The 26,140-nt window shown below is 42.5% G+C and overlaps 1 protein-coding gene across 8 annotated transcripts in view; it reads left to right on the top strand.

The window, feature by feature from the left end:
* The window catches only part of ASAP1 (ArfGAP with SH3 domain, ankyrin repeat and PH domain 1), a 360,432-nt gene that overhangs the window by 294,474 nt on the left and 39,818 nt on the right, over positions 1 to 26,140 (top strand). For all 8 annotated transcript variants that reach the window (XM_064268087.1, XM_064268086.1, XM_064268091.1 and 5 more), the window contains 10 exons: positions 6,738 to 6,825; positions 9,532 to 9,580; positions 12,598 to 12,761; positions 14,904 to 15,037; positions 17,145 to 17,236; positions 20,108 to 20,294; positions 20,544 to 20,629; positions 24,455 to 24,570; positions 24,728 to 24,795; positions 25,973 to 26,080. In XM_064268087.1, coding sequence (XP_064124157.1) covers positions 6,738 to 6,825; positions 9,532 to 9,580; positions 12,598 to 12,761; positions 14,904 to 15,037; positions 17,145 to 17,236; positions 20,108 to 20,294; positions 20,544 to 20,629; positions 24,455 to 24,570; positions 24,728 to 24,795; positions 25,973 to 26,080 — 1,092 coding nt within the window. The remainder of the gene's footprint in view (positions 1 to 6,737; positions 6,826 to 9,531; positions 9,581 to 12,597; positions 12,762 to 14,903; positions 15,038 to 17,144; positions 17,237 to 20,107; positions 20,295 to 20,543; positions 20,630 to 24,454; positions 24,571 to 24,727; positions 24,796 to 25,972; positions 26,081 to 26,140) is intronic.

The following is a 26,140-nucleotide window of genomic DNA, read 5'->3' as shown; positions in this document are numbered from 1 at the left end:
ATTTAATCATCAAATTAATGCATTTTATACAGTTATCCTAAGTCAGGGTTTTTGGTGTGTGAACTCTGGTTAGGGTACCAAGACAGTGGACTGAAGTGTTTATTACTACAGTTAAGTGGGAAATCTGAGTTTCAAAGTTCTTCCTGGACTCGCCCAAAGTCTACACACTGGCAAAGAGTAGGCACTCAACGAATGTTTGTGGAAATGCCTGAAAGGGTGACTGTCTAGCACCTTCATCAGGTGCAGTACCATCAGCCTCACTTCTTAGCCGGAGCTCAGTGCTTTCTGGCCACGCTACAGCATTGTTTAATGTTGAGGCGAGAGTGGGACTTACTCTCAGAAGTAGAGTAACTAGTTTCTTACTGCAATAAAAGAGATTTTCTTAGAAACCTCCATTGTCAAATATATCTTTGTTATAGGTGCACACATTCTACCAACTGGAACTCAGTGCCATGGTGAAAACGGTTGAGAGGGTTAAGGAAATTCACAGTCATCCACACTTTAGAGTGAATTACTTCAGTTGGATAACCAGCTACTTCTCCCCCAAGCTGCCTGAGGATCATTAGAGGATGGTGAAGTTTCCACGAGAGTAGTAATTTGGGAACATGGAACATGTCAAGAACAGGGTTTCTCAGCAGGAATGTTAAGTGATCTGGGAGGGAAAATGGGGGAATGAGCCATTTAGAGGCCAAAAACAAGAAAGCTATTTTTACTGACTGCACATTTTCCGAGGCCTTGCCTGGACGGGGAGATGGCGTGACAGATGGGAAAGCTCTGGGAAGAGCTTTGTTCAGACCTCAGCTTTGCCGTACACTTTCCATAAAACATTGGTCCATTTACTTCACCTTCTTGGCCCTTGTTTTCCTCATCTGTAAAATGGGTACAATAATAGTACCTAGCTCATAGGGTTGTTGCAAGAATTAAATATTAGAATTGTTTAAAGAACCTAGCAGTTTAGGTGTCCGATAAATACTTGTTGAATGAATGAGAGCTGACAATGTAAACTGTTAGCTTGCCCCAGATAAACCAGAATACCTTCCAAGAGCCAGTAGTTTTAAAAGGTGCTGAAATTTTGGAGCTAAGACTTCTGCGTGGTGGTAGGTGTTCAGCATGTACCTGACACACTGCCAGGGTTCGTTTGTGGTTATTGGTTGCATGCCAAGTACATCTGTCCCTCTAGGGCATAGTAGGTGTCTAAATAAATATTTGTGGAGCGAACACTTTAACATGACCACAGTGGTCTGAGCAGCTGTTGCCAAACACCAGCGTAGGAAGTGAGGAGAGTTTTGTTATTTTTGGTTTTGCCTCTTTACACACAGCAGCCTTGACCTGGCTAGGTCAGGTTATTTCCCAAGTAATTAACGATGTTCATTACTTGTGTGTGAAGCAGAGCAATTCAGGAGAATGATGGGGGAAGTCATTTCACTTCTGGACACTAATTCCAGCAGCAGCTGTTTTCTGCTAACAGAAATCTTCCTGTGCTGACAACATCACACTTGGAGCAAAAACACTTCACTGTGGTGCAAACCAAGCTGTCTGAGGACAGACGTGCTGTGTTTATTTCCATTCCCGAGACGCGGAAGCATTCATCAGAACTGACTCATTCTGTCTCTAGATGCATTTCTACTTAAGTTTCTGATGGCTTTCCTAGCTAAAAACCCTGGTGGTGTAGCGGTTAAGTGCTACGGCTGCTAACCAAAGGGTGGGCAGTTCAAACCTGCCAGGCGCCCCTTAAAAACTCTGTGGGGGCAGTTCTACTCTGTCCTGTAGGGTCGCTATGAATTGGAATCAACTCGACGGCACTGGGTTTGGTTTTTTTTGGTTCCTAGCCAAATGGCCGTTTTCTATTTTGAGTGGCAGAGTATGTGAGCCGGGTGATATCTTCATCACTGCTGTTCACCTAACATATCTAGAGCCTCCCTAGTTGACAAAAACTTGAATAGGTTTGCCCTTAGTTCTGTCTGTGTGTGTGTGTGTGTGTGTGTGTGTGTGTGTAAGATGAATGCATTTGTATATATTGTTCTTGAACCCATGTTTTTTAAAAAACAGACATCACACATATCTTGTTAAAGTCAATGAATATCTTTGGGTGTAAAACTGCAATTGGCAAGTACTATTCAGATTCTTTGCACGTGTATCTGTCTCCTAATATTTCTTCAGTGAATATGCATTATTTTAATGGAAAGAAAAGTTGTTTTTAATGAAAAGTAAAATCTCTAGGAGGGTAAACCCTGCAGGTACAGGGAACAGAGCCATGAAGTAGTCGTTTTTGAAAAGTGTCAGAGCTGCATTTGGAGGAGAACCACTTGAAGTTTTTGAAAGAGGCGCTGCTACCTAGGAGAGCCTTCAGAGACATCGTGTCCATCCCTCCACTCACCTGCAGATGCAGGGTTTGGGCAACTCACACGCGATGCAGAGTTTCCATGTGGGAGAATTTCTTCATCTCGATCCCCCAGTACCACGACCATGGCTTTAGTTTAGGCTCTCAGCATTTCTCCTCTGTGTTATCCTGTGTCTCCACCACCAGCCACCCTCTTTATAAAGATCTTTCTGAGATGCAGGTCTGACTGTGTCACTCCCTAATTGGCTTCCTCCAGCAGATTGCCAGTGCTCCTGGGACAGGAGCCACGTGAGGTCCCTCCCTGCCTCTCGGGCCAGCATGCATCCACTACTATCCCCTCACTCCACTACCTGTCCCCTCACTCCCCGGGCCTCTGCCTGCTTCTCCTCACTCTTCCCATCTGTCTGCCTGCTCAGACTCCCTCCCCCTCCAAGACCTGGCTGGAGGGTTGAAGCTTAGCTGCGTTCTGGGAGCAGTGTCTGAGTCCTCTGTGCACTCTTGAGCTCAGGTCCTAGGGCTGTTGAATTGCACCAGGCTCATTCTAGGTATATTGGCTTTGCTTCCTCTAGCTGCTGAGTGGGTGGCAGAGACCACGTGGTTCTCATATGTGTTGGTAATGTGGTGGGGGCCTAATAAATATCTGTCAAATGAATGAGTAGGTATTTCAGTTGGCTTTGGAAATTTCTCTTTTCATTAATTCTGGAAGTAAGTAATTGGGGGAGAGTGAAAAGACTTGCAGCCTAAGAAGATAGTAAAATGCAAATTAATTTTTGAAACCTTTCTGTTATTCATTTCTAAATTTTACTCTTGTCGGAAGGAGATGTTCTCGTGAGCTGGGTCGTCCAGCTGCTCCCTGAGGGCTATCACGTGCGTGTTTTTCCAAGCCTGTGCTAGCTACACAGTGGAAGCAGAAAGAAGGAGTCAGGGCTTTGGTCCCCTCATTCCTGGGTTCAGGTCCGGGCTTTGCCACTCCCCTACTGAAAAACCATAGGAACATGAGTTGATCCCTCTGTGCCTCCATTTCTTTATCCAGAAGAGGAAACTGAGAAGGCTTCCCTCTAAGGTGGACCATGGGATAGTGTAAGGCACCTGAAGGCATTCACGCGCTTGTTAAATACTGAGTGCTTGCTGTATGCCAGGCACATTTTAGTGAACAAAACAGAGAAAAACTTGTGCCCTGAGTGGGAAGAAAGACAAAAAGCAAATAATAAGTAGTAATAGGAGTCAGGAAGATAATACAGAAAGGTGTAAGGAGGTGGAACGTTACCAGGAAGGTGGTCAAGCCAGAAACACCCTCTCTGAGGAGGGGCCGATGGAGTGACTATAGAGATGGGGAAGGGTACGCAGGCGGAGGCGAGGCCAGTCCCCACCCCGCAGCCCACCACCCAGCAGAGGGGCTGGAGCTGAAGGCAGAAGGAGCCTGCAGGAGTACCTGGAGGCCAAGGTGCAGACAGGTTTTATTCTGAGAGTGAATGGGAATCATAAACAATAAGGCCTCAAAAAGTAGAAGTTTACTAGGTTTCCTTCTCTTTTTATTTTTTTCTTTTCTTTCCTGTACTTAAACAATATGAAAGAATTTCCTAAACTGTTACACAGTAATGTGGCCCAGGACACGCCATTTAGTCTTACTTTGATTTTAGTCTGCTGAAACCCCAAGACAGATTATACCTTCTTTAATCAGTATACATATGAATTAGTACTAAGGTTGAAAAAGTACTTTTGAGATTTTGGAACGTTATGCAAACATCTGGAATTACTATTACTACTGCAGTGATTTCCATGCCTTCTGATGCCCTGGTCTCAGACTCTGGTTGAACATACCATTACGGGTGTTCTGGACTCAGCTTGAAACTGAGTACGTCAGTGGCTCAGACAGTCAAAAATTGTGTGTGCTTTGCTCCTCAAAATCCTATTTGGAATTTTCGGTCATTTGTCAGATGCCTCACTGGCAGCTCATTTTGGGGGGAGAGCACAGTGTATAAGCAGTATGTCCCTGTGTCAAATGAAGTTCGTTATTGATGTGGCAAATATAAGTCCAGTAGACATGACAACCTTCTAAGGGAATAAATATTATCTGTCACCATCACTGAAATTGTGAGTCAGTCATGGAGTGACTTACTCTGTTTTAACGTCAGAAGCTTTCCAGACACATACTTTGAAATAGTCATTGCTTAGAAATGAGAGGTAAATGGTAGTATTTAACCTTTCTGAATTCAGTTATTCCTGAGCTCAAGTGGTTTTTTCATTTTTAAGATGTTGTATCCTTTGCTTGAGTGCATCCGTTGATAAGGTTGTTCAGGAACACCAGCGAAATGTAGATTTGGAAAGATAAGGCACCTAGTGAACCGCTGCCATATTCAAGTCTGAGTGGTGTCTAAAAAAATTCTTGAATTTTTCAAAACATAGAGTTCCCTGTTAAGAAATTTGAAACCCCTTATTATGCATAATGAACTTAAGTTTGGGAAGTACTTCTTATGTCTGGCCCATATCTCCTAATGCAGTATGAGTGCATTTCTTCATCTGTGCAAATAGAAAACAGCTGCCCAACCTTTCCCTTCTAGCAATCCTTAGTGTATGCAAAGATGGTTATTAAGTCACTCCCTAGCTTTCTTTCTTCTGAACTAAATAATGCCTTAACCTGATCTTCAAAGTTCTCATTTCCCACCCCTTTAATCATCTCTTGATCTTCTCTAAGCTTTTCCACATCCTTCTTTAAATGTGGATTCCAGATTGGAACATGGTATTCTAAGGAGAGTTTCACCATTGACTGGGATTGCTACCTCTCCCTGGCCATCAGATGTCATTGTCATTCATATGGAAAATGAGGTGGTTTTATCAACATCCAAGCAGATGAAATGGAGGACTCAGGTTCCTTTCCAGTGGACTGGGCTTTGGTTTGTGGCTACAGCTGCTGGCTGTAGTGTCTTAAGCCTTTAGAAACCCAAGCTCCAGGTCTGGTCTAAGAAGAATTTAGAGGCCCCCAGACCCCGGCCTCCCCATTCTGGGTTTGGTGATCAGTCTGTGGTCCAGGAATCCGCTCCCAAGCACTATTCCTCTTAGGCAGAACTCTTGTGTACAAGGACTTTACTTCTGAGTTCTATTTCTAAATCAAATGCAGTGTACATGAAAGCTCTCAGCATCCTGCCCTTCCTGACCCAGCCGGTTTGCTGTGGAATAGATAGGTCCAAGACAGTTGTTTTTGTGTCTGATCTCCTTGAAATTGCAGAGGGAGGAGACCTCAAAAACTGAAGTGCCCAGGAGGTAGACGGAAATCAACTGCCCAGTGCCCGTTTTTGAGACTTAGAGGTGCAGCGTGTCCTTAAAATGGCCTTAATCCTGTGCCATCTCTGTGTTGAGGATTTGATTGGTTCACTGGTGTGACTCTCTCTGTCCCTTCCCCTCATGGCAGTTTTCAGAATCCTGACTCAGTAAAGGCAAGCATACAGGCCTGACTGAAGATTTCCATTGCTCATTTCAGCCGGCTTGTCATGCCCAAGCAAAGCCCAGGCTGGGAGCTCAGATATTTCTCTCCTTTGCCAGCTCCTGCAGGAAGCAGCTGTTCTGGCATGAGCCTTGGCCAGCCGTGTGACTGTGGGCAGGTGCAGGCAGGAGGGCAAGAAAGCATATTGACTGGAACGGTTTCGTGACGAAGCCTAAGTTAGGAGGGCCTTCAGGACACTGCAAGGTCTGTTTTATACGTGTAACCAAGAGATTTGCTGATAATGATATAAAATCATTACCATCTTTTCCTCTTCAGATATTGGGGCTCATTAAACAAGTTGTAATTTTCCTTGTACTTTTGAGAAAACTAATGTAAATTTCACATTGCAACCAAGATTGATAGATACCTGGGGGACATGGGGTCTGGGATAATTGATGACTGGGGCCATTTTGAATAAAGGGCTCAGCTAATTTCACGGTAAGATAACAGCATGGAAGATGCCAGCCATTTGTAGTTGGTATTTGTAGGCTCCGGAAAGGTGCGTTTCCCTGGACCATGCACGCTGTTCACTGAAAGCCAAGTGGGTTGTTCCTGGTTTGGTTCTGATTAATGGCCAGGATATGTATGCACAGTTAACAGATATGTAGACAATTAAAATAAAAGATTCAGTAAGGCATCTACATTTTTCCCCTTCTTTAATGAGACTCAGAATTTCAGTGGGGTAAATAACATGTTAGCAAGTTTACCAGTTTGTATTTGAGGACAGAAACAGATCTGGTGTCATCTTATAGTAAAGTTGGAAGAAGCCCAGATGTCTCTTCTTCATTGCTAAAAAAAAGCATATTCCTGTGTAGCTGAGCAGTGACTACAAGGCAGGCCTGTGGAATCGCACGCCGGCTCTGAAATTGCAGGGCTGAGAGTAGTGCTGCTCGTAACTTCTCTTTTTTCTTCTAGTCCAACAGGCAACCAGCTAAATTGAACCTTCTCACCTGCCAGGTGAAACCAAATGCAGAGGACAAGAAGTCTTTTGACCTGATATCACGTGAGTTCTCTTTCTGTCAGCACCAGCTACTGCAGATTCTGATGCCTGCATGTTTCCATTTTCTGGACATTGGAACAGCAGCCTTTTCAAGCAGGGCTTCTCAAAGTGGGCACTTGAATGCTTAATGTTATCCCTGTGTCCCTCAGGTTCTTCATTAGCACTGAGCCCACCTGCAGATCGGAAGGCATAGCAAGATCAGATCTGACCAGGAATGAAATAGAACTGATTTGTACATTGAACTATACCAGTTCTTCACCATGGAGAAATTGTTCTAAATATATTCCTACTTCCCTCCTAGATCTGCCAAATCACAGTCTTTGGTGTGAGGCTCAGACTTAGGTGTTTTTTGTTTGTTTGTTTGTTTGTTTTTTTAAGGTACACCTGTGGTGAAGAAGCACAAACGTAGACTTGGGGATGCAGACAGGTCACTATCTCTGTACACCTCATTTGCCAGAGTTACAGCCCTACAAAATCGGGCCCTTAAAAGGAAAATCATTTCCCTGCCTCCAAGCAGAACTGCCTTCAGACTTTGTGAACTGATGACGCTGCATTCTGTCACTCGCCTTCTGTGGTTCAGAATTTGCTTTCCCTTGTGATGAGAGAGCATAATGACTCCCCAGCCTGTAACCTGTATTCCCACAGCATTTAGGATGAAGGGAAGATGTTCCCTCCTCAAGGCTGGCTACCTCTTTGCTCTGGCTCCCATGGGTGTACTTTCTGACCTACCCTGTAGCTTAAGCAGGCAGTTCTTTGTCAAGGGAATGGATAACAGTGCCAATAAATTTACTCTCAAAAATGCCCTGAAATACTGCAGCATTAACCATAAGGTTGCTTCCTTCCAGGGCTTCGAACCAGTGTGGAACAGTCAGTAATTGCCAACTTAAATGAGGGCAGCATACACATTGCATAGCAACCAAAAACGTTGCCCATCAATTTTGACCCAAGTAGGAAACAAACATCAGTGCCCTGCTCAAAGATGGCGGCCAGCCACACCACTTTGAATGTGTGTTGCTTTGCGTACCAATAATCCATTATCCCATGTGGATCCCAAAAGTTTCAGGAGCTTGATGTGGGAGGTTGGATTATTGGCAGGACTGTGGAGAGCAACACACATTCAAAGCAGTGTGGTTGGCCACCATCTTTGAGTGAGGCACAAGGGTTCAGTGCCTTGCTTCCTTCTTTATCAGAGCCCAGCAAGGCAGGACAACAGCTGCTAAAGTGCATGGTCTATGTGTAAACCCACTGCCGTTGAGTCGATTCCAATGTGTAGAAGCTCCAAAATAGTCTCCTGCCCCTTGAAATTCTTCTGATGCAGTTGTATGAATGGAAGCCCAATCAAGGTTCTGACTCAAGTGACAGAATCAATCATGAGACTCCTGGGATGGAGTCTCAGCTGAATTCTACAGCATCAATTGAAGTTCAGATTCTCCATGGTTTTTATGACCAAGAAATTTCTTGGAGTATTGATGAGAAGGAAATATGAAAATTTGGAATTATAATATGACTTCAAAAAGCCAAGAACCCCTAGATTTGAGAACCTGCAGGTTACAAATGATAGTTGTCAGTTATTGAGCATCTCTTACGTTCCAGGTACTTTATATAATTTGCACTAATCCTCACAAAAGCCCTACCAGTTTCCTGTTTCTCACAGAAGAAAAAACTGAGGCTCAGAGAGGTTGAGTGACTTATACAAGGTCACACAGTAATAAAGCAGGGATTCGAACTGGGGTTGTCCGGCTCTGCTGCCCCCAGCAATTCTTTGACACACACCATTCTCTCAGGGAGATGAGGGATGTGATCATGCCTAGGCTGGAGCAGTCACATAGCAAGTGCTCAGTAAATGTTAGTTTGACCTGAGTCTGCTGAAGCATTCTAGCCACTCCTGAACTTTCAAGAGTGAGCTTTCCTTATATAGCAAAACCTGCAAAACCCAGAACTTATATAAGGCAGAAACCTGTCAGAGAAGGAAAACTTAAAATATTTTCCACTAAGACAAGTGATAGAAAAGTGGTAAGGCTGTACCCTATCAAAGGCGGAAAACTTGTGAGACCTGGAAAGGCAAGGCAGTCCCGTGGAATTCTGGCTCTCACAGGTTTCACTGTATATACCTGCCCAGAGTATCCAAGTCAGGCCCCTCCTACTGTCTCCAAGCACTAGCTTGAAGATGACCCTCGAGCAGAGGTTGAGCCCTTCTTCCCCACGGCCGCCTCCAACCAGAGAGCAGCCCAGCCTCCGACTGCTGTGTGCAGAGTGGGCTGCTTGTCTCAGAGGGAGCAGAGCAGCGGTGAATGCATCATTTCTGAAAGGGAGATTTATTTGTTTTAAAAGAAACAGTAAAAGGCGAATTGGAAACGAAAACTAAAATATCAAATTGGCAGGTAACACGCTCCAATTTGTCCCTGAAGTCCATTTTGTTCAGGTGGGACTTCCCACATTCGTTGTCCACCCCCTACCCCCTGCCACGCGAAGGAGGTGCCAGATGTTTCCGTGATATTTGCAGCAGTTTTATTGTATTCCTGTTCTACTTCAGGAAAATGATATTGATAAGGCGAGTTGTGTAGCAGCTAAAGCAAAAGGCTATAAACGGGAAGTAATATTGAATTCCTTTGATGGGATTTTTTTTTTCCTGGAAACTAAAAACGCACGTTATACCTGAAGGTGCTCTGCTCTTTGAGGTTTCACTTTTATTTCTTTTTTGTGTTTTAGACAACAGGACGTATCACTTTCAGGCAGAAGACGAGCAGGATTATGTGGCGTAAGTAGTTCTAAGATAATGGCGTGAGGCCTTGAATTGGAAAAGCACCTCTGTCCGTACAGCATACCTTAGACCTTTCTGTTCGTTCCCAAGAATGGCTGCAGGTGGTGCCACATGCTCCTTCTCATCTCTGGGCCGTCACACATGTGCTTCTCTGCCCTGGATGTTCTTCGTTGTCTACGCAGTAAACTCCGGGGCTTCCTTAGCGATTCTGCTCAAGCCTCGCAGCCCTGGAAGCTGGGGTTATTGCTCCCTCCTCTTGGCTCCAAAGGCCTCCTCACATTCACTCCTCTGTGATTCTCTAGTACATGTCTAGAGACCAAGAGTTTCTTGAGGCAAGATACGTGCGTTACTCAGCTTTGCAGTCACCATTGGGTTCACATAGCTGGGGCTTACTCAGATATTTTGTGGCCAAATACATGAGCCAGTCTACCTGAGTACTAGCTTGTTAATTGTGAGAAGGGAGTCCCTGTGTGGTCCAAACAGTTAACATGCTCAGCTGCTAATCAAAAGGTTGGAGGTTCAAGTCCACCTAGAGGCACCTTGGAAATAAGGCCTCGCAGTCTACTTCTAAAAAATTGGCCATTGAAGACTTTATGGAGCACGGTTCTACCCTGACACACATGAGATCACCATAAGTCGGAATTGACTCAACAGCAGGTGGTTATTGGGAGAGGACCAATAGAGCTTGGCAAATACCTTTCACTGGAATGAAAATGGCTCAGTTGTAGGTGCCCAGGTGTGGTGGGAAGAACTAGAATTGGTGTCACACATCCCGGGGTTTGAAGTCTGGCACTCACCTGGCCAGGTATACAACCTTAGGCAGCCTTCCCCTGCCCCCTGCCTCCTTTTTTTTTTTTTAACATAATCTCTAGTCCTGGGCTGTCTCTATTCCTTCTTCTTCCTACAACCTTTCAAGACTAAGACAGTACATGGGTATTATATATATTTTGAAAAGTAGTCATGCCATTCTAACAGATCTGAATTATTTCCTCCTTTAAATTGTTATTTCCTGATTATCGTGAGAAACTTAGACCATTTCTTTGTTGTGAGCTCTTGAGGAAAGAGGCAGGTGTGGTGTAATGGGAGGAACCCTGATGAGGGCGTCAACAGAAGTCTTTTTCACCCCCATGTCTGACACCAGTCCAGGTGTACAACCTAGGGCAGTTCGTGTAACCTCTCTGAGCTTCAGCTTCCTCATCTATACCGTATTTTAAATGCTGCTTAGAGGCTTGCTGGAGATTTACATCTCAGAAATTTTAATTACTTGGCGTATAGGAGATACTGGTCAGTGGTGGTGGTGTTACATGCCCTCGCGTTGATTCTGGCATTAGAGAGTCAAAATGTCCTGATGCCCGAGGAAAGCAGAGGCTGCTGGTCAGAGTGACAGACCCAGTCACGTTCGTGTCACTGATCAAAATGCTCAGCGATCAGTCCTGTTGAACCCGAGTTTCTTGAATATTTTGCTCAGTTTCCAACTTAAGGCTGAATGCTAGAAAAGTACTGTTTTCTTTAAAAGTTATTAAATGCCTCCATCTGTGGACTGTGGGTTTTGAAGTGTTGTGTCTTCTGCATCACAAAGTAGCAAAGTTGTGCAGGTGCGTTCTTAAAACCTACTGGAGGTGAGCGCCACCTAGAGTCAAAGGCGTGACTTGCAGTTCACATAATCCAAGGAGCGGGTTTGGTTTTCAATTCTCATTGCCGTCACTTCTTCTTATGCAGAATCTTTTGTAGGTAGTGCTTTGTTTTACATCGATTTCATCCTACAAAGCACCATTAATATAAAGACTCAGTTCAGAACTTCTATATTATCTGTTGACAGCAGATATTAGCTGTCTAGGGTACATGCAGTAAGTCAGAACAAAGGGTGGTTTGAAAGTCCCTGTTCTTTTTTTTTTTTTTTTTTCTATTCATGAAAGTAATAACAAGCGCATCGTACCCATTGCCATCAAGTCAATTCCGACTCAGTGACACTAAGGACAGGACAGAACCGCCCTGTAGGGTTTTCAAGGAGCGGCGGGTGGATTAGAACTGCTGATGTTTTGGTTATCGCCCATGCTCTTAACCAGTGCACCACCAGAATTGGAAAATTACAGAAAGGCACAGAGTCAAGCAATCCATTGTCCATCATTTTTTTCCTACAGAAGCTTGCTCAGAGACAGCCAGTATTTTAACATTTCCTTCTAGCCGCCTTTTGTCCCCCAAACAAAATGCATAATACATACATAAATTTATATCATATAACAGTTTTATTTTCATGATTATTTCATAAAACATTACACTGTGAGTATGTCTTTCAACATCATCTAAAAATTGTTAGAAAATTCAAATTTTAATGACTGCGTAAATATTCCACATCACGGTCACCTCATGCTTTATTAATCAGCCTCCTGTGGTTGGATATTTAGGTTGCCTTAAGCAGAGTTTGGTGGTAAAGTGTTTTGGGACTTATTGCAGTCACAATGTATATATAATTTAATAGCCTGCACTTTTTATTTCGTGTTACAAATACCACCACATTTCCACATTAATATACCTTTTTCATAGCATACATTTTTTATAACTGCTAATGAAATATCCCTTTGTTTTCAAAGTTCATCTGCTGACAAGGTTCCAGAGAACAAATGCCTATTGCTAAATTTTCTTCTCTCCGTTTCCCTCTATTGCTTTCTCATCCTGCATCAGGTGGGATGGTTTTGACCCTTGCTGATCTCTCCTCATTCTGACATTTCCTGTTCCTTCCGTTCCGTACTCGGCACCTGGTGTTAGTGCAGCTCCTCAGTTACAGGGATGCTCGCCTCTCCCATCTGCTGCCCTTGTGGCTCTCGTTTTCTCCTGCGTGTTGCTTTCCACTCTCCACCTCCGTCTCTTCAGGTTTCTTTCTTCATTTTTTTCCTCGCTTTTTTATTTTTCCTCTCTTTTGGAAGTTCTTAATGAAAGTAGTCTTTTTGCTGTGGAGAGAGAAAACAATGGTCATACTACTAGTGAAGGCCTCCTCCTTGTATTTTTGACAATAGGTGGATATCAGTCTTGACGAACAGCAAAGAGGAGGCGCTAACCATGGCCTTCCGCGGAGAGCAGAGCACAGGCGAGAACAGCCTGGAAGATCTGACAAAAGCCATCATTGAGGACGTCCAGCGGCTCCCTGGGAATGACGTCTGCTGCGACTGTGGCTCATCAGGTATTTGTCCCCAAACTTGAGCTGGCTTGTTAAATGTCCTTTCTCTTCCCATAGAATATGGCTGAGTTGGTTGTTTAAAAACCTTACCTCCTTATGAGCATACTGAGGGACACATGCAATCCATGCTCCCACCATGAATATCCCATCACCTTTTCCCATGCTGTTTGCTCCATCTGGAAAGCTTCCATTTCCTCTCCCTAAATGCTCACCTGCCAGAGTGCTACCTCTCCTGTAAGGTCTAATCCAATAAGCACCATGGGCATTGTGGAAAGAGCATAAAATGGGGAGTCCAACATTCTGGTTTTGAATCACAAGTCTGCCTCTGACAAGCTGGGCCCTCCATGCCCAGTGCCTTTACTATGCTGATTGTCAGTTTCCTCATCCTAAAATGGGACCATAAACTTCGCTTAACTGTTATGAGGACTTTATGAGATATATATGTGAAACTGCTGACTTGTGGTTCGTTACTTTCCATCCTTCCTGCTTAGTGAAACTCTCCCCAACCTGTATACCACACTTATGGCCCTTCTCTCAAACTTCCTTTTTTAAATAGCATTTTATATTGCCTAGGTACTGACAAGAGCCCTGGTGGCACAATGGTTAAGAGCTTGGTTGCTAACCAAAAGGTTGGCAGCTCAAATCCACTAGCCTCTCCTTGGAAATTGTATGAGACAGTTCTCCTCTGCCCTGTAGGGTCATTATGAGTCAGAATCAACTTGACAGCAACAGGTTTGTTGTTTTGTTTTGCTTTTAGGTATTGATAGTAGCTAACATTTACTGATGGTGCAAATGGCATGGGACCAGGCAGTGTTTCCTTGTTGTTCATAGGGTGACTTTGAATCGGAACTGACTCACTGGCACCTAACAACAACAGGGATTATGCTAGCTATTTTGCTTGTATCATATTATCCAATCATCATGGAAGATCTGTGAGCAAGTTGCTAATATTATCCTCATTTTGCAAACAAGGAAACGGGCTCAGAGAAATTAAGTGACTTGGCTAAGGTCACTCAGCTAGTTGTTATGTTGTTAAGTGCCGTTGAGTCGGTTCTGACTCACAGCAACTGTATGGACAGTGGAATGAAATACTGACCAGTCCCACACCATCCTCACAGTCCTCGCTGTGTTTGAGCCCCACACAGCTGGTAAGGGTGAGGAAAGCCATTAAAACTCATTAGCCCCATGTGTTACAGAGTAGAACTTCTCCATAGGATTTTCTTTACAATTATCTTTATGGAAGCAGATCACCAGGCCTTTCTTCCATGGCACCATTGGGTGGGTTTGAACTACCAAACTTTTAGGTTAGTAGTCGAGAGCAAACTGTTTGTGCCACCTAGGGACGAGGGCAGGGATGCAAATCTAGTGTTCTTAAGTGTTACAGTAGACTTTCTTACTGTTTTACTTGCAAAACTGGACTTCTACACACAAGCTGCCTAAGTGCGACAGAGAGGGATCTCAGGTTTTCTACTGTTCCAGTGTACACGTGTGATGGTGACTCACACAGCGTGAGGCTATGGCAAGGAAGTAGTCAATACTCAGGCACTGACCAGTCAAAAAGAAGCTTGACACAGAAAGAGCCCTGAAGATTTTGGTGATACAGAAATAATTGTTCCCACTGTTCTGGGGCTCTTTGGGGTTATAAAAAAGCCTTGGGTGTCTGAAACATTTGGTGTGCAATATTTGCAGCTGTCTTACTACCAAGAGGCACTTTGTGGAGCAGCCATGACCAAGACCGATAGGTTATTGTCAGTTGTAGCTTGGAGGTTAATGATAGCTGTGGAATCCAGTCCCTCGTGAGAGGCACTTAGGCGGCCTCAATCCATCACTGTGGGAGATGACAGTGGCGATGAGATGACACCACTCTCAGGGCCTAAGGATGTGTAAAAAAGTCTTTCTCACGTTTATTTTCAGAAGGGTAAAGCACTTAATTTTGTTTTAATTTCAGTGCTAAAGGGAAATTTTTAAAAATTTGTCTTACCAGATTTTTGCTTTCTAGCAACCTCTTAATTTTCAAATCAGCCCTTTGGGCTAAACCGCAAGCATCCATTTCTTCCCTTTAAATCTTTACCTCAGAATTCTTAAGTTGGCACACTTAAATTAGATATCTTGTTTGCTTCATTGTCTTGAAAATTCTTTCCACAGAACCTACCTGGCTTTCAACCAACTTGGGTATTTTGACCTGTATAGAATGTTCTGGCATCCATAGGGAAATGGGGGTTCATATTTCTCGCATTCAATCTTTGGAACTAGATAAATTAGGAACTTCTGAACTCTTGGTAAGTAATTACCAGTACTTTGAAATAAATTTGTGTATCATCTTCAATATATTTGCTATATTGCTTTATTTACTTTGGTTCTGCTGAATGCAAAGAATTCTAATTTCTGAATTTAGTTAATTTGCATGTAGATTTGAAATGCAACTTTTGTGATATGTAATGTTAACTGTTTCCATTTCCTGTTTGAAGAAATGATGAAGCAGACATTTTTATTTTTAGCCAGTCAAAAAATAGGCTCAGCCCACCTATCCGTTTTCTTCTGGGGTGAGCTTCTTCAAAGCTGCCTTTTCCTTTAGGAATTAATTTTTATGTGATTCACTGTAATAGCATTAAAGGAGATTAGGGGCTGAACTCACATATTCACTTTACCTAGTAGCTTATATTGTTAAAAATAATGACTAAAGGGTTTACCTCAGTTTTAATTTACTGCTTGCAAGTTTGCAAAAGAACACTTGAATTGGGAGTGGCCTATGAGGTGTTATAAAACCAGCCAGTAACCAGTTGTCATCTAGTTGATTTCAACTCACGGTGACACCATGTATGTGGTAGTAGAACTGTGCTCCACAGGGTTTTCAACGCTGATTGTTTGAAAGTTGATTGCCAGGCTTTCCTTCCAAAATGCCTCTGGATAGACTCGAACTTCCAACCTTTTGGTTAGTAGAGTGGTGAAGCATGCTAACCTTTAGCACCACCCAGGGACTCCATCATAAAACCATCTACTCCTTAACCTGTAACTTCTTTAGGTAATAAGGGAAAAAATGTGTGAAGCTGTGGTGCTTAGCATTGTAATATAGAAAAGAGGTATGAAAACTTAAACTTGATTTATCCAAATTTGGCACCCTCTTTAGATCCAAGTTAAATCGTTATCCATAGTACACCCAGAAAAAAGGGGGAGGCCCACGTGCCATCCCATCATGTCTGTGATCATAAGCCCTGTCTGGCATAATTTTAACCCAGTGCACTGTGAGAGTCTTTAATACCTAGGGTGAATTTTTCTTGAAGTAAAACAAGGCTCCTCAGACAAGTCTTTAAAGCAAAACCTGAGTGAGCCTGGAGCTCAAATAAGCTGGAAACCTAGTTTATCACTCCCTACCCCTTGTCCAAAAGAAAAGATCAGAAGTCAGAGCACTTGGTCACCTGGCCAGCAAGCAGCATTTGTCATCTGAACATCCATTATTAAGCACTGATGGTCTGTCTTGTATGAACTGCTTGATTTAGGAAGTAGGGATTATTATGCTGGCACTCAGCTCCCTAGGTCACTTCTCAGGGTTCTCTGGAGAGGAAGCTCACACCCATTACCTGAAGCACACTCTTCTGTAGTGTGGGAATGGTGTCGCTCCATTCCTGTGTCAGACTCCACAAACGGTGTCACTTGTATCAGTGAAACCCAGTTTAACAACTAGAAATAGGGAGACTACCAATACTGAACATTTGATGTGCAGTAAACCTAAGATTTACCCCCTAAAGACCCGGTTGCATAAATGTTTCTCAGACTTTGCAAACTTATCCCAAGGTTACCTGAATGACCGAATGCCCTTCAGGATGAATTTTCTTGGGAGAGTCATTTGAACCCAGAAGCAAAATGCTTGCTGGGGCCTCTTCCATCAGTTGCAGCAGCATCTTAATTTGTACCCTAAATATAAAGGAATCCTACATTCTGTTGTGTCCACCAGGAATCAGCCTGACATGATGGTGGCTGAAAAAGCTATTTCTGTTAATAAAGCTTTTAACCTAGATTGACATACAGAACCTGGTTCGTCTAACCTTAGATGGTGAGACCCAGATGGCTTGTGTGTGTAGGACCATATTCTATTCTGCTTTAGCATTTATCACATTGTATTTTGAAAATTTGTTGATTTTCTTGTCCGTGGTCCCTCCTAGTCCCATGGGCTCCTAGGAAAGGGCACATGGTTTTCCAGCACTCAGAGGTTCACTGCCTGGCACATAGTAACTGCTCAGTAAGTATTTGTTGACCAGATGGATGGATGGTTTGTATTCTGAGTCAAGGGAGGGAAAATACTTACTCAGAAATCTCAAAAGCAAATAATTGGAAACTTGTAAACTAGTTGTAAAGAGTTTGCCATATTGTGTTTTGTTTATGTTACAGCTGGCCAAGAATGTAGGAAACAATAGTTTTAATGATATTATGGAAGCAAACTTACCCAGCCCCTCACCAAAACCCACACCTTCAAGTGATATGTAAGTACTTCTAATATACGGAATCCTCTCCCATTCTATAATTGTTTTCATACCCTCTTAGAAACAGTTCTTAGTGGTTATGGTATTTTTTTCCCCAGCAGAAACCCCATGATCTGGAAAAAGCAGAGCAAAGAAAAGTATTTTGAAATATATTTCTGGGTGACACAGAGATTATTTCCAGTGTCACTTTCTCCTAGGTGGTTGCATCTGAGCCCCTGTCTCCGGAGGCTAGATCTTCATGAGGACAGTTGTTTCTAAATCATGGTGCATGTTGTGATAAATAAGAGACACACAAAGGCAATGGGGGACTCCTGCCACGCTGGCGGAAATCCAAACACATAACAACCCACTCAGCAAGCATGTGGGGAAACAGACATTCTCATGTGTTGCTGGCGGGAGTGGAAAGTGGCCACATTTATCAAATTTATAAATTTATTTACCCTTTGACTCAGGAGTCCCACATTGCAGAGTTTATCCCTGTACTGTAACAGGAAAGAATGAGAAACAAAGCAGTGTTCATCTGTAGGCATCTGACCGGGTATTCTACGGTATGGCCGTAAAGCAGAACACTATACAGGTGTAGAAGAGAATAAAGACACTTTCATGTTCTGATTAGAGACAATCTCCGGGATATATTGTTAAGGCAAAAAAAGTAAAGTGCAGAACACTGTACAAAGTGTGCTGCCTTTGAGGGAGGGTGCTGGGGGTACCCCTTTCTATCCAGACTCACTGTCCAAACTCAGGCGCCAAATTTTGGCTAACAGTGCTGACAAATCCCTCGCTTTTGAACTCTTATTATTACTATCTGAACTCAGAAACAAAATAGGTTTGGTTGGTGAAGACTACGTAAACATGTAGTTTTATTTGAACTTGTGTTTGCTTAAAGAAACATTGGAAAAATACCCAAGTACCTGGTAAACGTGCTTGCTCTGGGGCGCAGGTGGGCACGAGACTTCTCAATGAATGCTTTTTTTCTGTCATTTTTATTTTTCAGCTGTGTGACTCTATTCAAAAAAATTTAATTGAGTTTCATTTTTTAAGTGCTTTGGATTAATAGGAGGAAGGAAGTTCCAACTCTAGCGATCTGAGAAGGCTTTGGAAAGGAGGAAGGCTGTGAAGCCTGCCAGCCTAAGTGTTTTGCCTGTTTACTGTAGGGAAACACTTGTGTAAAATTGACCTCCCACAACTTTCCACCATTGATCCTAGTTCTGCCCTCTTGGATAACAATGGAAAAGAAGCTCTCAAGGGAACTCATAACTCACACCTGTATTCTTTCTGCCCTGGAAGGTAGTCAGCAGTAAGGCAGGTATGATTACTAGCATTGTACAGATGAGGAAACTGAGGCTCAGAGAGAACTTGATTTGCACAGGGTCACATAGATAGCAAGTGGTATTAGACTTGAATCATTCATTTAATTCTTAAACCTGGTACTCTATCCTTCACACAATCGCTGCCTGTTAGACTTCATATAAGTCATGAAGCAAGAGACTCAGAAGCCAGGCTTAGACCACCCTTTTCAGCTATCTGGAAACGTCTTCCAGTTTAGCAGGCAGTGGCCATCCTAAACAGACTTTGACTTGAGCATAAAGAAAGCCCATGAGTGTAAGATCTTGGTTACTTTGCAGAATCAGCAATCACTGCAGCCAGCCAGTAGGTTGGAAAGAAACCAAAGGCTATGTGCCACCATCAACCAGCTTAGCCCTTTTCACTGCCAATCCCGAGTGAAAGAAAAAGGCACCCGCACAGTTTATAACAGCGCTGCCTGGCTGGGACACTGGGAAACAGTGGCAGCTACCACAGATGGAATGGCTGTTTCTGAGCAAGAAATTTATGTCCCTCAAGTTAGAGCCTTCTTGGAAGGAAGAGGGCATGTGCTAGGTGCAGAGCATCCTTTGATTCAGAACGTTCGTGGAGATGTTAGCCCTGTTTTCAGATGAAAAAGCTGAGGCTCATGAGATTTAAGTGATCTGCCCAAGGTCACACAAAGGGCATGCTGTAGAACTAGAATTTGAACCCAAAGTCCATGCATTTTATTTGTTGGCTTATGTAACTGGGAAATTCAAAGGGTGAGTTCAGGCACAGCTGGATCCAGGATGTCAGTATCATCAGGACCCTCCTTGTTCTCTGACTCTTGTCTCTACTTTGCTCTGAACTGACTCCCATTGTAGCTTTTCCCCAAAGGTGACAGAGGTAACCATTGCGCCGGTTAGGTCCTAAGCTCACCCCTGCGTTTGGGAGACGGGCTTAGTGCCTCTAGAGCCACTTGGAAAGTGGAAAGGAGATGATTCTTCAAAGGAGAAGAGGAGTGCTGTACTAGCTCTCTCGGACTTTGAGCACATGGTCTGTGGTGGTCTCCTGGTCTAGGCAACCTGCCACAGGAGAGGCAGCTGCTCCTTGTCCCTCTAGAGCTCGTGTTCAACATGGGAGCCTCAGTCTCCTCACCTAGAAAAGAGTTGTATCAGACAACTAAAATCCTTTCCAAGAAGCTCTGAGAATTCTTCATTGGTCCTTCAGAATTTTTTCTTCACTTTTTAAATTTAATTTCTTCATACACTTGCCTGTATCTGAGTTTGAAGTAGCAGTAAACAGCACGTCTCATGCTGCTGCTCAAGATGGAAAAGAAACCTGTGATCTGTGTGCCCATTAATTTCTTAAGTACACGTTACATGGACATGTTAGTATGTATACATCAGCTGCTTCGTTCTGTCTCTATTGTAATAACGTGGCCTGAAACCTAGTTTGTTTGAATGTTGAAAATTAAAATTCAAATAACTCTTTTTCAAAGAGGAATGTTTGTCAGAAAAAATGTAACCCTTTTTTAGCTCTTGGAAAATAAGAACCCTTCACTCACTCTGTGTTGTTCTGTTCCAGGACTGCACGGAAAGAATATATCACTGCAAAGTATGTAGATCATAGGTTCTCAAGGAAAACCTGCTCGTCTTCATCGGCTAAACTCAATGAATTGCTTGAGGCCATCAAATCCAGGGATTTACTTGCACTAATTCAAGTCTATGCAGAGGGGGTAGAGCTCATGGAACCCCTGCTGGAACCCGGGCAGGTAAGATCTCAGTGAAATCAGAGGACAAAAATAATGTGGAAAATCAAGTTAAAAGATGACCGATTTTATTGGTAACACCATATAACGAGACCCTTGTACGTTGGGTGACCGTGTCTAAACCAGGACAACTTGAGAGTGAAAAGGGGGTGCTATTAATAATTATTTGGGGGCACCTGATGTAAACAAAGCTGCTCTAGGCAAACCAGGACATATGATCACCCTGTTTATACTTATTTTTTCCTTTTCCAGGAGATAGGGGAGACAGCCCTTCATCTTGCAGTCCGAACTGCAGACCAGACATCTCTCCATTTGGTTGACTTCCTTGTACAAAACTGGTATGATTTTTGTTTTCTCTGTTGTGTTTCCGAAATACACCTTATAAGTTAATACAAGCCAGTGCTACCGGTGATCTAGATCAGAGATGGTAGACTTTTTCTGTGAAGAGCCAGATAGTAACTATTTTAGGGTCCGTAGGCTCTGGTCTCTGTCGCAACCGTTCACATCTGCATTATACTATGAAATCAGTCATAGACATTATGTAAACAAGTGAGCATGGCTATGTTCCAGTAAAACTTTATCTACAAAAATTTTGTGTCCAAAAGCCTGCTACACTAGGAAAGGTTAAAAGAAGACGTACCATCTCAAGTCACCCAGATCCGTGGGTTTTCATTGCTCGGAAGTTCAATATAAGTCAGCAGTTTATGTGGCTGGCCCAATAGCTAATTCATATTTGGCTAAGACGAGCATAATATGAACAGAGGAGGTTTGGCTGCTGGACTCTTTATTGGGTAGGTCTGTATGGCACAGGCTATAAGGATGCACTGGAGCTCATCCAAAGGAGAGTGATCAAAATAGTGGGGGATTCGAACCCACAAAAGAGTGGTTTTTCATTGTAGGTGTTTACTCTGGAGAAGAGGAAACTTGGAGGGGGCATCTAAAATGCTTTCACATATTCAAAAAAGACACTTTTCATGGAGCTTCCAAATGCAGAAAGAGAGTGAATAATGGGAAGAGTTGGAGAAAGGCAGCTTGAAACTCAGACAAGAAGTTATTTGTCATTGACATTGCCTGAAACAGAAATAGCTTACCCTGGAAATTGCTAAGTGGAGTTCATTTACTCCATTCAGGAAGGAAATTAGAGAGGATATCGCCGGGATTTAGTATCAAGAATATCTTAGTATTTACAATTCAAGTATTTTTAACATTACTTGAAAATTATAAAGTAAATATTCTAAGTATGCTACTTAAAAGAATTCAATGATAAAACTCTTGATAAGATGAGCAACTATATTTGTGTAGCTTTTCCTAATTATCAAAGTTGGTGGAAAATCTGCAAACACCAAGAAGTGTTCAGAATCAGGTTAAAAAAAAAATCATCTATTTCCTCACCACCCGGGGCAGCCCCTGTTAACATTCTGGCACGTTGGTTTTCCCTCCGTGCATGTTGGATTTGCATAAAACATGGTGATCTGTATTCATATCTGATCTTAGGAAAAAATATGTATGTCCTCTGCAGTAAAGACTTTCAGATATGTAAGGCAAACCCATGTTCCACATGTAACAGGAGATTTTCAGGATGTGAAGTCATATATATATATATATATATATATGTAGACCTTAAAGGGCTTTAAAAATTTTAAAGCCATTTTACAAATATATGGTTAATAATTAGGATGGTCGTGATAAAAGAGTACTCAGTTTTGAAACATGAACAACTAGTTAGTTGGTAAGGCAAAGAAATACATAGAAAGGGTTACAGCTTAAAAATGACAAAATGTCAAAGTAACATGATAAAACCCTTAAAAATCCTACTGATGGGAGAAGGGAGGAATAGGCAAAGCACAGGATATTTAAAAAGCAATAAAACTATTCTTCATGGTATGAATGGTTGCCACATGACCTTACACATTTGTCAAAACACATAGGGCTTAGAACTGCTGTATGACCCAGCAATTCCACTTCTAGGTATACACTCAAAAGACTTGAAAGCAGAGACTTGTATATCAGTATTCATTGCAGCACTATTTACAATAGCCAAAAGGTGAAAACAACTTAAATGCCCATCAGTAGATGAATGGATAAACAAAATGTCCATACATACAGTGGACTACTACTCAGCCAACAGGAGAAATGAAATCTTGATACAAGCTACGATATGGATGAAAATGGAAGATATTATGCTGAGTGAAATAAGTCTATCACAAAAGGACAAATATTGTATGATCTCACTTATATAAAAAGATAAGAAAAGGCAAATGTATAGAGAATAAAGTTTATTTAGTGGTTACCAGGGGTGGGAGGGAGGAGAAAAGGCGGGTGGGGGGACGATGGTGATGGAAAAATCGCATTGATTAAGGGTAGGGTTGCTCAACCAATTATTGTAATTGCTGTCAGTAAGCTGTATGCCTGTAAAAAGTTGAATTGACAGAAGTTGTACAATAGACATATTTACAATACAAACAAGAACTAAAAAATAGTAGCTGCTGAGACTGCTTATATACAACCAAAAACCTCATGGGATTTGGTTTGGAGGTTTAAGGTCGTGGTTTCATGGGACATTCCAGTTAATGGGCCTAATAACGTGTTTAGTGCTTCTGTACTACCTCCTAGTTCGTTGTGTAGGGTCTGGGGTCTTAAAAGCTTGCAAGTGGACACCCAAGGCACAACTGGTCTCTATTCACCTGGAGCATCAGAAGAAGAAGGAGAGTCAGGAATAGGAGGAGGATACGGAATGTGTGGATAATCACCTCCATGAACAACTGCCTCCTTTGTCATGAGACCAGAAGAACTGGATGGTGACCAGCTGCCGTCACTGAACATTTTGATCAAAGATTCCATAGAAGAATCCTGATCAAAAAAGGGAATATGTAGAATAGAATTTCAAATTCTCATGGACTCGACTTCCTGGAGCTGTGACATTTAGATGAGCCCCAGAAACTATTGTTCAGCGATCGTCTTTAAACCCTAAACCAAAAATTTCCTCTGTAGGCATCTTAAAACTAAACAGTGGTTTAGCGTAAGTAGGAAAGAAGGTCTGCCTTGAGCATTATGCTCTTTTAAGAATATCTACAAGGTATTAGATTGACAACAACTCCAAAGATTAGATAGGAACCTTAGGGGGGCAGGGACAGTGAGATTATGTTAATGGGGAAGGAACAACTCAGAAAAGGGGGATGAGAATGGGTACACAACTGGAAGAATGTAATCAGATTCATTAAATGGTGCATGTAGAAACGAATTGGTGTATGTTTTGCTGTGTATATTCTCAACATCAACAACAAAATAAAATTATTTTAAAACAAACACCTAGGGTTGTGTACAACACAAGAGTGAACCCTAATGTGAACTGTGGACTTCAGTTAATAATAATGTATCAATATCAGGTCATCGGTTGTAACCAAGGTACCATAGGAGTGCGGGAGGTCAGCAATAGGAGAAACAGAGTGTTAAAATCTATTTAAAAAATCATATAGATGAATATCAGAACTGTAAAGCTATACCACTTACCTTGTGAAGTGACTCAGAATTTGGGGTTACAGTAGTCCAGAAAATATATTTTCAACTTTCATTTTCTGAGAGGGAAGGTTAACTATATAGGAAGGTGAGGAATTTCTTGGTTAACCTCTGCTGTGGTTTGAATACCAGAGTTCTGTGCCTACTTTAAGAACTTAGAACAGAGCAAGCAGAGCCCATGACACCTAGATGCTGGGTGTTTGTAAAGATGACATGAGCTAATACAGGTAAAAGCTAAGAGACAGTGTCTGTCCCATAGTAAGCACCCAATAAATGCTGATTACTGTTGTTTTAAGGAGCCCTGGTGGTGCAGTGGTTAAGCACTAGACTGCTAACTGAAATGTCGGCTGTTCAAACCCACGAGCCGCTTTGTAGGAGAAAGATGTGGCAGTCTGCTTCTGTAAAGATTACAGCCTTGGAAACCCTATGGGGCAGTTCTACTCTGTCCTGTAGGGTTACTAAGAGTCAGAATTGACTCAGTGGCAATGGGTTGGGTTTTTTGGTATTATCATTATGTTGTTTATAAGTCTAGATGTAATGTTAAAAGCATCGTAATTTTTATAATAAAAATAAGTAGGTAATCTGTAGTTTTAAATTATAGTGTTTTTTTTTATTATTATTTTTCTAATAATAATGTAATTTTTCAGCGGGAACCTGGATAAGCAGACTGCCCTGGGAAACACGGTTCTACACTACTGTAGTATGTACGGGAAGCCCGAGTGTCTGAAGCTGCTTCTCAGGAGCAAGCCCACTGTGGATATTGGTAAGAGTGTGGCCAAGTGTCTCTTAATAAGCATAGTCAGATTATTTGATCAGATAAAACCAAGATTTGCGTGTTATAGTTAGATTATCATTCCTTGCCTTTTCAAGATACCTCCTAGATAATTAACTTACGCAAATTTATCTTTCCTCTATTTCAGTCAACCAGGCTGGAGAAACTGCCCTGGACATAGCAAAGAGACTAAAGGCTACTCAGTGTGAAGATCTGGTAAGAAAAATGGAAGTGGGAGAGTCAGTGTACCTCAGATGTTTAAAATGCCGCTCTGAGAAACTGCAGTTGGACATAAAAGAGGCAGATTCATTTTTTGATCACTGGCTCAAGAAGTTCAGACAAGCACTAGGACTGCATCTGAAAAATGATAAATTTGTCATGCACTTGTCTTGGAGTGCCGATTTCATGGAGGAACTGAAAGGCATTTTGAGAAATACTGTTACCATAAAGGCTCGTGGATTGAGGTCATGCTTTTGATTTGCGAGACCGGGCCTTTCTCTGTAGCTTAACAGCAAAGAATTATTTGGGAAGCCAGTTCTAAAAATTGGGCAGCCAAGTTCACAGTGTAATGGTTTCCAAAATGTTAAAGGCACTGCTCCTCTACCTTCTGCACACACTCAGCCTTTTTTTGACCCAAGTAGTTCTTGCTTATGGGAGTCACTGGGTGACGCAAATGGTTGTGTTCCTACTAACTGAAAGGTTGGTGGTTCACACCCACCCAGAGGCACCTCGGAAGAAAGGCCTGTCTGCTTCTGAAAGCTCTCGGTCATGAAAACCCTACGGAGCATAGATCTACTGTGACATGCTTGAGGTCGCCATGAGTCAGAATCGACACAGCGACAACCGATAATGCTGGTAGTTCTTTCTCATCACTCTGAGCCTTAGCTTAGCTGCAGGAATGGATGAGCTAGGAAGGGAGAGTGACATTCCCTTGGGTTTCTGCTGAGTGCCAAGTTGCACAGCTCGCAGTTTTCTTTGTAATTCTGGCAGAGGTCCTTTGAGGTGTTTGTCCCTGCCTCTGTTTTACAAATAAGAAAAGTGGGCTGTGGATTGAGCTGCGACTCCCTGGGTCAAAAGGCCTCTCTCTTACATGTCACTGGCACTGATTTTACCTTCCAGCCAGGAATTTGCAGTTATATGATTCATTTTAATAATATTAAGAAGGTTTTCATTTTGGAGAGAAATTATCAAAACAAAGAAGACAGCCTATAATTCTTCGCGCTTCCTCGTAAGCCTGCCTTGTGGTAATCCGGCAGTATAGTCAGAGTTTTGCCTACAATACAATTACTGATGATTAACTTGAGACCAGGAATAAGTGGGATTCGTTCAGGGTCTGTATCACATTGAGGCGTTTGGATGTTTAAATAAAAATCGTGCACACCTGCTCTTGCAGCTCTCCCAGGCTAAATCCGGAAAGTTCAATCCACATGTCCACGTAGAATACGAGTGGAATCTTCGCCAGGAGGAGATGGATGAGAGCGATGATGATCTGGATGACAAAGTGAGTGTGGGTAACACCCCTGCGTTTCTGAGCACTTGTCCCGCATTTCTGCACTGTGTA

Source organism: Loxodonta africana, chromosome 14 (assembly GCF_030014295.1).
Source record: "Loxodonta africana isolate mLoxAfr1 chromosome 14, mLoxAfr1.hap2, whole genome shotgun sequence".
NCBI lineage: Eukaryota > Metazoa > Chordata > Mammalia > Proboscidea > Elephantidae > Loxodonta > Loxodonta africana.
Note: the sequence above shows the minus strand (reverse complement) of the source record. Positions and strands in the feature narration are given on the sequence as shown.